Raw genomic sequence first — 12,479 nt, forward strand, 5'->3', positions numbered from 1 at the left:
CAGCGCTATCAAAACTAGTTTTATTAAATGTTAATCTTTGATTAATTTTAACCTTTTTTTTCCTGGACTTTCTTTGCATGACTATAGCATAGTGTAGGTGTTCATATTACTCTACGGTTTACTGTGTTTATTGTGGGTACTAAACTGTGGTAACTGTATGACTAAGTTAAAGTAGTAGTGTAATAACAATACACTACACAAAATGATGTAATTGAAGTGTTTTTATAATCCTGCATATAATTTATATGAAACATTAAATTCAGATGCCTATAAACAGAAAAAAAATTCCATGACAGATAATGCATTAATTGGTTGATGAAAATGTGAACCTAAATTTGTATTTCCTCTAGGAGCAGTGGTTCAGTATTCATGAATTCACTGTTTGTGATGAATTTATAGAATATGACTACAATGAGTAACAAGAATTGACTAAATATACATGTCTGTGTGTGTCTAAGTATTTCATGACTCAGGCTTCTAAACCTCTCACAAACATTTATGCTCCTAAAACTTAAAAATGACAATGTTTTAGAATAAGGAATATTCTCAAAAAATGTTGGCAGCACAGCTGCCTTCAGTGCTCCAACTCTCCTGATAATGGATATATAAAAAACACGATGCGGGTGAGGTCTTTTTATCCTCCATACACCCAATACCCCCCACTACAGCCGTAATGACAAATTATCACAACCTTGGCAGGGAAACTGGAAAGAAGCCATGTATGCTTTTCTTTTTCCTTTCTCTTCTACATCCCCTCCTCTACCACTCATTGCCCTTTTAACATACTCTTGAGATGGGTTTATAGTATAAACATAGGATTCTTGCTGACACTTTTCCCAGAGATACAACCACTGGGTCTCACTTGTGGATGATTCTCAGGGGTAGTGTAAGGGTCTAGACTGGGTCAATTTCTAATTTGACCCTTGAGATGCCCTGCCACAAAAAGCTCTCACGGGGGTGACAATTAGGTTTCCCTTCAGTATGAATTATCAGTAACAAGCAAGATATTTCTCTGGCCGAAAGATTTTCCTGAATAATTATATTCAAAAGAAAAGATATTTCACCAGTATGAGGTCACTAAAATTGACTGAAGTAAACAACCTGAAGAGGCCTTTAAACTCTGGTGTGAATTTTTCGATGGTGAGTGAAGGATGAACTGTGGCTAAAGGTTTTTCCACATTCACCACATTCAAAGGGTTTCTCCCCAGTGTGAGTTCTCATGTGTTGAGTTAAGGCAAAGTTGTCACAAAAAGCCTTCTTACAGTCTTTGCATTCATATGGTTTTTCTCCAGTGTGGATCCTATTATGACGAACAAAATTTGCAGGCTGGGTAAAGGCCTTTCCACATTCTCTGCATACATAGGGCTTCTCGCCAGTGTGAATCCTCATGTGTCGAGTAAAGGAAGAGCTGTAGTAGAAGGCTTTTGCACATTGTTTACACTCCAAAGGTTTTTCTCCACTGTGGGTCCTATTATGTCGGATAAAAACAGAGTGGTGTGTAAAGGCTTTTCCACATTCACTGCACTTATAGGGCCTCTCACCAGTGTGAATTCTCAGGTGCTGAATTAAGGAAGAGCTGTCACAAAAGGCTTTCCCACATTCCTTGCACTCAAAGGGTTTCTCTCCAGTATGAGTCCTCTTGTGCCGGATAAAAGTAGAGCGATGAGTGAAGGCCTTTCCACAGTCATTGCACTCATAGGGTTTCTCTCCAGTGTGAATCCTCATGTGTTGAGTGAAGGATGAGCTGAGGCAAAAAGCTTTTCCACATTCTTTGCACAAAAAGGGTTTCTCTCCTGTGTGGGTCATATTATGCTGGATAAAAGTGGAGCGGTGAGTAAAGGCCTTCCCACATTCACTGCACTCATAGAGTTTCTTTCCCGTGTGAATCCTCATGTGTTGAGCAAAGGAAGAGCTGTAGTAAAAAGCTTTCCCACATTCTTTGCACAAAAAAGGCTTTTCCCTAGTGTGAGTCATATTATGCTGGTTAAAAGAGGAGCGGTGGGTAAAAGTTTTACCACATTCTTTGCACTCATAGGGCTTATCTCCAGTGTGAATGCGCTGGTGCTCTGTGAGGTGAGACCTGCGTTTGAAGGCCTTCTCACACTCAATACACTTGTATGGTTTTTCCCCAGTATGCAACCTCATATGTCGAATGAAGTCTGCCATATAACGACAGGCTTTCCCACATTCACTGCATTTATAAGGCTTGACTCCAGCATGAATCTGTTGATGACGAACGAGGGCCCAATTCTTGCTAAATCTTTTCCCACATTCTCTGCATTTATACAAGTTATTCCTTGCATCTATCACAGGGTCTTTTCCTAGTCCTTGTTCATGTTCTTGTAGATCACCTTGTGCAGTGACTCGCTCCTGTAAAACCGTTAAACACAAACGATCATCTGTTTCCAAATCATCATGTTTACGGGCCAATTTCCTAGTGCATGTCTCCTTGTGGGGGTCTGTTCCTGTCCTCAAGCTCCCTTCCTGCATTTCTGATAGTTTTTCCTGATCCCTTGCTTGCCCCAACCTGGAATCCCTTGCGACTCCCTGTGTCACTTGTTCCTCAAAAGGGGCTTCCTCAGTGAAGGCCAGCTGAGAAGCAGTAAGCTCTGTGGTCTCAGGTTTTGCTTTTTCACCTGAAGGAAATCCAATACAGAAAGGTGTCTATTAGTGATAATAACAGAACAATTACTATTTGAGTGGTAGAATGAAGATGAAAATTATCCCTCTAATGCTTATGGCATTTATATACATCTTAGCCCACATTTACAATTTCTTTCTTCACTAATCCTTGGACTCTTGACATCTTTCAAAGGTAACCCAGGAAGAAAAGCTGGGGCAGGGCACAGAGAATCTGCAATGGGGATGAGTCCTCACTCTCCAGAATGGAGGAGGGTGGGCAGAGTAATGACTACACAGTGTGTAAAGACTGTGCTCTAACATCTCATGGTATGACAGCACGGGGAAGGTGCACCTAACTTGGCCACATGGGAGACAGAAAGAGGTCAGTGCCGGCTACCTGGAAAAGGTGCTATGGGAGCTTCTCTCTAAAGGAGAGTAGGAATTCCCTGATAGAGGAATTAAAAGAAAGAAACTGCAGATGACAGCAAGTACATCGTGCGGTGTCTTGAGAGAATGCTGGATGCCAGGCAAAGTGAAGAGGAGTGAGAAACTACTGGGTGGACGTACTGAGTCTAGTTCGTCTGAGTGAAGACCCCACCGAAGTAAAGACTGAGGTGAACAGACACCAAATGGATATCATCTAGATGAAGAGAATTATAAACTTACCATATTAATGAAGATCTATATGAAAAGGAAGGTTGGTAATATACAGTTGTTCTTAAATTCATCTATGCAAATAAAATCCGAACAGAGTTTTTCAAGAATACGGACAATGTGATTGTGGAATTTATATAAAAGAACAAACAGACCAGGCTACCTTCTCAGAAGAATAAAGAAGAGAATCTTGCCTTTTGAGGAATTCGGATTATGATGATTATACACATCAAGGCAGTACAATGTAGAAATAGATTTGAGATAAACTATCAAACTGTCAAAGGGAAAAACAGAATTAGGAGCTCAGAAATGGGGGTGCCTGGGTTGGCTCAGTGGTTGAGTGTCTGCCTTTGGCTCAGGTCGTGATCCCGGGGTCCCACAAGGAGCCTGCTTCTCCCTCTGCCTATGTCTCTGCCTCTCTCTCTGTGTGTCTCTCATGAATAAATAAAATCTTTAAAAAAAAAGCTCAGAAATGTATGAATTTTGGAATATGACAGAAGTAGCAGAGAGGCCCACTGAGAAAAGGAGGGGCTATTCAATAAATGGATCCAGAGAAGTGATTTCCCATACGGGGGAAAATGAAATTGCATTCCTAACCTCACCCCACACAAAAATGAACTCCAGACTGATTAAGACCTAGCTGGGATCCCTGGGTGGCGCAGCGGTTTAGCGCCTGCCTTTGGCCCACGGCGCGATCCTGGAGACCCGGGATCGAATCCCACGTCGGGCTCCCGGTGCATGGAGCCTGCTTCTCCCTCTGCCTATATCTCTGCCTCTCTCTCTCTCTCTCTCTCTCTCTGTGACTATCATAAATAAATAAAAATTAAAAAAAGAAAAGACCTAGCTGTCAAAAGCTCAACATTAACATTTAGTAAATCATAAAAATGACTATCTTTTTGAAAGTGAAAGATTTCATAAACAAGATACAAAAGCATTATCTATAAAAGAAAAGACTAGTCAATTTGACTAAACTATAACTTTTAAAAAGGCAAATAAGGGTAAGTTAATATCAGATACTATAGATTACAGAGCAAAGTAAAGAGTGAGAAAAAGAGTGACATTATAGAATGATAAAAAGAGCAATCCACCAGGAAAACCTAACAAACCTAAATCTATATGCAACAAATATCAGAGCCAAAACTGAGTTCAAAGGAAAAACAGACAAAACCACAATTACAATTGGGAACTTCAACGTTCCACATCCAAAATGAAAACTAAGCATATGTGTATGAGCTAACATTTCACAGAAGATATACATCAGCCAATCAACAAAGGAAGAGGTGCTCAGCTTTCTTAGGTATATGGGGAGGGCAAAAAGACCACAGTGAGATATCAAATTATATTCACCCAACTGAAAAAAACTTAAGAACATGACAATATCAAGTATTGGAAAAGACACAGATCCACAGAATTGTTAGTATAATGCAGGTGAAGTATAAACAGGTAAGATACCATTTGAGAAAACAGCAGGGCAGTACCTAGTGAAGTTCTCCTTTTGCTCACTTATAATAATAAAAAAATTCTAGCCCTAGGAACCCTATTAAGAGAAATTCCTACACATTTGCATGAGGACATCTGTACATGAATTTTCACAACAGCACTCTGTGGGTATTAAAAACTGGAAACATGAAAATACATGAGCACACTGTGTTATAATCATGAAAATGACTATAGAAGAAAAAAAATGAATGAAGTATACTACATGCACAGTCGATCTTAATATACTGTTGAATGAAAAATACAAACAACATAAGACAATATAAACTATAATATACTTTTTGTAAAGTTCAAAAAAAAGCATGTGTACACGAGTACAATGAAGTAATTTTTATTTTTTTTATTTTTTTTATTTTTTAAATTTTTATTTATTTATGATAGTCACACACAGATAGAGAGAGAGAGGCAGAGACACAGGCAGAGGGAGAAGCAGGCTCCATGCACCGGGAGCCCGACGTGGGATTCGATCCCGGGTCTCCAGGATCGCGCCCTGGGCCAAAGGCAGGCGCCAAACCGCTGCGCCACCCTGAAGTAATTTTTAAAGTCCGTTTTCAGAATGTCAGTTATAATGCCATTATAAAATCACATACATAGGTTACAGGCACCTCTGTGTTTATTGCAGCATTATTTACAATAACCAAGATATGCCCTTGGGCTCAGGTCATGATCCTGAGGACCTGGGATCAAGTCCTGCATCAGGCTTCCTACAGGGAACCTGCTTCTCCCTCTGCCTATGTCTCCGCCTTTCTTTCTGTGTCTTACATGAATAAATAAAATCTTAAAACAATACAAAAACCTCTTTCGTGGTTTCTACTGAAGTTAATCATGTACCGACACCATGATCCAGCCAGTCCACGTATTTGCATATTCCCAAGAGAAATGTGCTTACATTCAACAAAAAATATAATCAAGAATATTCAACTCTGGAAAATGAACAAGGGGTAGTAGAAGAGGTGGGTGGGGGGTTGGGGTGACTGGGTGATGGGCACGAAGGGGGGCACTTGGTGGGATGAGCACTGGGTGTTATGCTATATGTTGGCAAATTGAACTCCAATTAAAAAAATACTCATAGCTGCATTCTTCACAATATTCTGAAAAATTCCCATATACCAGGAAAATGGATACACATAATCTATTCATTCACTGAGACATTGCATGATTAAGAAATAACTCATTTTGCAACCACAGGAGGGAGCCTCAGAGCCATAATGATTATCAAAAGACAGCTGTAACAGTATTATGTATCATGAGGCTCCATGTATAAGTCTTTAAAATTAATCTACAGTGATTGAGTTGAATGCCAGCTACTTTTATAAAAGGGAATATTAACAAGGAGCAAAAGAAACCTGTGAAGTGCTGGAAGTATTTCTTGACCTGTGTGGTGGATACTTGGGTTTATTTATGTAATATTTCATAAAGATGAACCTTTAAGATTTGTATATTCACTATGTATAAGTTATACCTTAGTACAGCAATTAAAAGAAAATAGTAAAATAGAAGGGGAAGCGCAGAAGTCCTGCAGAGCTGACTCTTCCGAGAATGAGAAAACTGCTCCCAGAAGCTTGGTTGTTCAGATCAAATAGTCGTCAACAATTATGTGTTGGAGAGCCAAGACTGTTTTTTTTTTGTTTCATGCTTCCCCCAAGCGTCAGAAACTTCTATGTTTTTCTATATTGAGTAGAGAGAAAGTGAAGATACAGAAGAGGTAGGAAATAAGTGAAGACCCAAGGTCCCAGGTGCAACAGAGTCATGTACAGCTTCTTGTAATTCCTACCTCATGGTGCTTACACCCTGTTATGATGCCCTCTGGCAGAATGCTGCAGGCTCTTGATATGCTTCTAAAGAATAGGATATGGCAAAGCAGTGGAATGTAACAGATGAGGTTGTGTGTTGGTTGCATCCCTCTCGCTGGAGTCTCTCCCACCATCACTTGATCAGAAGAAGGAAGCGGACATGTCGCAAGGTGTCTCTGACGGTGGCTTGTAGTGGATCCCACCAAATTGAGCCTAGACCTCTGACCCACAGGTGAGAAACAGTAAATGAGTGATATTTTAAGCTATGTTTGTGGTAATATTAGATGGACAGATAATTAAGGCAGACAAAGTGTGACCTAGACTCTCCTGGTGGAATTTGCCATGAGAACCCTTCCACAGGGATGAGAAGGAAGCTACAGGATGAGTCTGTAAGGGTTAAAAGGCAAGAAAGCCACGTGTGAGACTCTTCTCAACGTGAAGTAGGTCACGGGCTAAATTATTGGTAGCTAGGTGTGGGGATATCTGGAAGAAGGGTGAGTGGATGGGGAAGAGGATCAAAGACAAAGAATGGACCAGAGACACAGACCAGATATGGGGACAGCAGTCAGAAATCTGTTAGCAACATTGCAGGCAAGAGACGAGTACAGCTTGGACTAGGGTGTAATGTGGAACTGACAGACCTGGTGAAGGTGACAGAGTCAGGACATACATCAGATAGAACACGATAAGAGTCAGGAATGGCTGGAGAGAGGGTATGAAAAAGATGGAGGTGTTGTGGGATCGTCCTTTTGTTCCTGGCTTTCTTGACTTGCTGAATGGTAAGACTAGTAATTGAAAATGGGAAGATGGGAGGAGTGGGCCAAATCAAGTGAAGATATAGAACTGCAGAGGGGGGAGAAGGTGTGAGACAGACATGGATGTGTAGATAAATAAAGGATTGGATGAAAGTGGAAGAGGGTGGGATGCAAAGTTAGAGATAGTAATCTGCAGAAACAGAAAGGACTGTCTTTTCTGAATTGGGAAAGGAAGTTTGAGATATCATGATTCATTATGACTAACAATGCATGAATATTACAAACATAACTTTTGTTATTTTGTCATTTACTCTGGGTCAGGCAGTGTGCTATAAGCAGTTTCCTGTTATCTAATTACATTCCCAAATAATCCGACAATGCAGAAACTATCATTACTTTTTCTAATGTAGGCTAGTTTAGCAGACCGAGGACTTGTTCATATCCCTGGCTCCTTCTCCTTGAGCACAAAGCTAAGCCACATTTCCCAGTTTGATGTAACAAGTAGCCTAATGCCCAGGTCTTGTCAATGGAATGTGAATGGAAGTGATGTACGTGTGCAAGTGGATATGATTATGGATCTTCCTCAACTCATGATGGGGTTATAGCCCAATAAACCCATCTAAATGCATTTAATACAACTAACCCACCGCACATCATAGCTTAGCTTGGACTACCTTAAATGTGCTCAGTACACTTACATTAGCCTATAGTTGGGCAAAATGATCAAATACAAAGATTATGTTATATTAAAGTGCTGAATGTCTCATGCATTTATGGACTATTGTACTGAATGTGAAGAACAGAATGGCTATAAGTGTACTGGTTGTTTACCCACACGATTGCATGGCTGACTGGGAGCTGCAACTCGCTGTTGCTGCCCAGTACCGGAAGAGAGTATCGCTAGCCTAGGAAAAGATACAAATTCAAAATTCGAAGTCCAGTTTCTACTGAATATACACAGCTTTCACACCATTGCAAACTGGAAAAATCCTAATTTGAACCACTCTAAGTTGGGGGCCATCTGTATTCTCCTTCCCGCCTATTCCTCTTAGCCAGGTGGATGATGCCAGGGCATCATACTGTCAACAGAATGCACCTGGACCCCTAGAATAACTATGTGGTATGGAGTTCCCCTGCAGATCCACATTAACCATGTTGTGAATGAAAAAAAAAAAAAAAACTCTTTATCTGTTGACCCACCCAGATTTTGGAGTTTATCTTTTACAGCAGAGAATTAACTTAGCTTGACTTGTATATCAAAGGTACAGCGAGATCATGCAACTTCCCCAGGGTCATGAGGCTGGTGAGTGGCCAAGCACTTAGAGCCTGATCTTACTCAGTATATTGAATCCTAACCCTAATAAAGGCAAGAGTTTGATGGGATAGAAAAACAGGGCAAACAAAGCTGGAGTACTACATCATGAACCAAGACCACAGGAAGGCCATAAATGAAGTTGCCAATGGAATTTCAGACAGTGTTCCCCTGGGTAGTCTCTCAGTTGCCATGAAACCCTCTGCCATGACACCCATCTGCCAGACTCTGAGCCACCCACCTGTATGGGTGCTTTTGGAGAGGCCTCTGTTCACTGACCACAGTTCTTGCCCATGCTCCAGTAGGTAGATCAGCTCTGGTTTGGGAACAGGATGCCCTGTGCATGGAGAAACAAATGGGGCATGGGTACACAGGTAAGGATAAAAGGTAAAGTCTCAAGTATACAGGAGTACACACCTTTCACATGCCACCATGAAACTCCAGAAAGGAAACTTCACACCTTCCAGAAGGCTGTTCCCTAATTAAGCCAGATGGATTCAACCTCTCCGTGGATCAGGACTACCTAAAGATGTCTGGTTCTGAACACAGAACGAATTAAGTCAAATCTCTGGGCATAAGGACAAAACACAGCAAGTTTGTAAAAGCTCCCCAGGTGATTCTGGTGCCCAAGGATGGCTAAACACATTGGACAAAGTCGACTGCTGGGTCGATTTACTGGTACTCAGTTGTCTGAGGTTGGCCATGACCTAAACCTGCTACCCATTCTGAAGAGAAAGCCTTTAACCCAAGTTGGGAAGACAGAGCTGAAGGTGGGGACCTGCTGCCCTACTTGCTGCTGTAGCATCCTATGGCTACTTAGAGGACAATGGCCTGATGACCTAGACCAAGGGGAGAAAGCAAACAAACACAACCAGGTTGGCATCTACCAGGCCAGGAGCCAGCATCATCTCAGGGCTTCTCACCAGGTGAAGTCATTATATTTTTCAGGTGTGAAATCAGTAGGAGGTTTTCTGGCACCTGCACCCAAAAGCATTTTGCAAAATGAAAAGGTTTGAGGACAGGAAGACTCCGAGGAGAATCCAGCGACTAAGGCACCGGGACCCACAGAAACTCCAACTGGAAAATCCTGTATTGCAGGCCAGAATGCATCCAGTTGTCATGTAGCAAATGTCCACCGATGTTTGCTAGAAACCTGGCACTGAGCTCAGTGCTGGGGCAGTGTCAAAGTCCAATCAGACCTTCCTTCATCTCTGTTATGGGACTTGGCTTCTCCTCCACCTGGAATGCTATTTCCTGTGCATCTCCTTTCAACAACCTATCACAACGGTCACAAACTAACACCACTTACTGTACTGGAGAGACCAGGTGGACACAAACCTGGGAGAGCCCTGTCATGGTAACCATTTGGATGTCTGGGAAAAGAGGGACCGTGGGCCTCCATTCAATTAATATTCAGACCGATTTCTGGGTAAACTGGCCATTTAAAATTTCAGTGGGAATATATGAATATTGAATATATGAGATTTACTGATTTAGTACATATAATAAGCACATGTGTCACATTTGCTTATGTTCCCAGTTGTATTCTAAACACTTCACAGATATTAGGTCACTTGGGCTAGGTGAAAGGTTACTACAAAAATACAATAAAATCAAAAGAACTGTATTAGTCCCAGGAAGTTCATGCTGCCTCCACAAGGCTGTGTTTTCTGAAGGGGAAATTAGCTAACAGACCCAACATCAAGCCCAGACTCTTGCAGCAACAATCGGAAGGCAAGAAAGGAGGGGATAAGGAAGTGCATTCTTAGGTGCCCATCAACGCCATTTGATGATGTGTCTGTACACCCTCTAAAATTATATCCCTTAGCAGCAGAGAAGGAAAGCATAGGCCTTGGGAAATAAGGGACAATTGTGCAGGCATCAGGGGCCAAAGAAGCCATTTAGCCAAAACTGCTGCTTAGACACCAGGAGCACTGATGTCAAATATCTGTCTGTCTGTCACCCACTTTTTGGAGAATTCACAGGTCCTGCCAACTGGGCTATGAGGACATTTGATCCAATCAAGCTGAACCAATCACCTTACCTATTATAGGAATCTGGAATAAGGATGTCAGATTGAGGCCAGCTTTTATTAAGAATGTATTTCTTATACAACAATCCCTGTTGCAGACACAGGGATATCAATGAAAAGCTTAGTCCAGAATATGCTGAGGCTGTAGAGAGACAGGAAGTAGGTCCCAGATGCCTTCTCAATCGGCCATGCTTATATAGAGAGAAGGTGGAATGAAAGCCTGGGGGTACCACTCAGGAGAGTGTGGAGTCCTTACCCAGTGAGACCAGGAGCCCACAAGTCTCCAGCATCACCTCCCGGTATAAGGTCCTCTGGGCCAGGTCCAGATGTCTCCATTCCTCCCCAGTGAAGGTCACAGCCACATCTTTAAATGATACCAATGCCTGGAACATCAAACAGAGGTGATGAGTGGCTGTGCATCTACTAGATGAGATGAGGGCCTATTGCTTGGCCCCCAAGGGAAGTCCAGAAAGACTTGAGGCCTGAACCCCTGAGTATCTCCTGAGAACCTAGCTCTGTGTTGGGCTCAGGAGGGAAAAAGATGGTGCCTCTGACAGAATAAAGGATGTGGGAGAGAAAAGCCTCCTGTTTAGGAAGCCAATGGAGAAAGATACGAAACCATGATAATCTTACATAGGTGGTAGGAGCAGATAGTAAGCGCTCTGGGATGTTAGTCTTAAGAGTAGAGAAAAATAATTCAAATAACAGATCCAGACATTGTGACCTATATGCACTGCTTGCCTGCATCTGGGGTTTCAGATGCTGTGTTAAAGCAACTTAAAGTCTGAAGGTCTGAAGCTAGACTCGTGGAGTTTAAATCCAGCCTCAAGAATCATGCTCCTGAAACACACATTAACTTCTCCGTCTCAACTTCCACATCAATACAATAACAGTTGAACGCTTCACTAGGCTGGTGTAGGAATTACAATATATTTTTTAAGGATTTTATTTATGAGAGACAGAGAGAGAGAGAGAGAGAGAGGCAAAGGGAGAAGCAGGCTCCATGCAGGGAGCCCGATGTGGGACTTGATCCCGGGTCTACAGGATCACGCCCTGGGCTGAAGGCAGCACTAAACCGCTGAGCTACCCAGGCTGCCCGGGAATTACAATATTCTTAAAGCCCCTCCATGCGCCCAGCACACTCAGTGCTCAATGCATGTTCACAAATTTCCTTCACTGTTCACAGCCCAGCCCATGAGGGAAGCGCCATCACCTCTAGGCTCACAAGCAGCAAACTGAGGCTCAAAACCAAGTGAGCCAGAGGTGTACATCTAATGAGAAGGGGCAGGATTTGAACCCAGGTCCCTCAGGTCCAGCCATCGTGGGCAGGCAGGGGGTGTGTGTGTCAGATTTAATCTAAGTATGACAGAGTCACAGAGGTAAATATCTTTCATTCACCAATCACATATTGGGCACAGGTATAGGCCCAGCACCGTTCTGAAGAACAGTGCCTGGAGATGGAGCAGAGAACAGGAGCTCACACTCTGGGGATATGGAAAGATCTCCAACAAGAAATTAAAGAAATGAGCAAGATTAAGTCATATGGAGCGAAGGGCTCTGAAAACAACAAAAGAGAATGAATTGACTGCAAACACAAGGGGGCTTTAGCTGGAGCAACTAGGGAAGGCCTCACTGAGAGGACACTGAAATGAGGCAGGCCAGGTGAAGAAAGATTAGTAACTAAGGTAGGTCCCGAAGGTGGTCAGGGCTAGGATAAGAGTAAACACGGTGTCATGCTGGAGAGTAACTTAAGGCCTACTGTGTGTTTACAACCCAAGAAACATAGCATTCCTGTACACTATCATTTTTTTTAA

The 12,479-nt window shown here is 42.3% G+C and overlaps 1 protein-coding gene across 4 annotated transcripts in view; it reads right to left on the reverse strand.

The window, feature by feature from the left end:
• ZNF599 (zinc finger protein 599) overlaps positions 1-12,479 on the reverse strand; it is a 45,246-nt gene continuing 32,767 nt past the window's right edge. For 3 of the 4 annotated variants that reach the window (XM_038529384.1, XM_038529385.1, XM_038529382.1), the window contains 3 exons: positions 10,922-11,048; positions 8,875-8,970; positions 1-2,636 (listed from right to left, as the gene is read on the reverse strand). In XM_038529384.1, coding sequence (XP_038385312.1) covers positions 1,114-2,636; positions 8,875-8,970; positions 10,922-10,955 — 1,653 coding nt within the window. In that variant the 5' untranslated portion in view covers positions 10,956-11,048 and the 3' untranslated portion in view covers positions 1-1,113. Of the gene's footprint in view, positions 2,637-6,547; positions 6,709-8,874; positions 8,971-10,921; positions 11,049-12,479 lie in introns of all 4 variants that reach the window. The other variant, XM_038529383.1, reaches the window with a different exon arrangement.

The sequence above is a fragment of the Canis lupus genome, chromosome 1, assembly GCF_011100685.1.
Source record: "Canis lupus familiaris isolate Mischka breed German Shepherd chromosome 1, alternate assembly UU_Cfam_GSD_1.0, whole genome shotgun sequence".
Taxonomy (NCBI): Eukaryota; Metazoa; Chordata; class Mammalia; order Carnivora; family Canidae; genus Canis; species Canis lupus.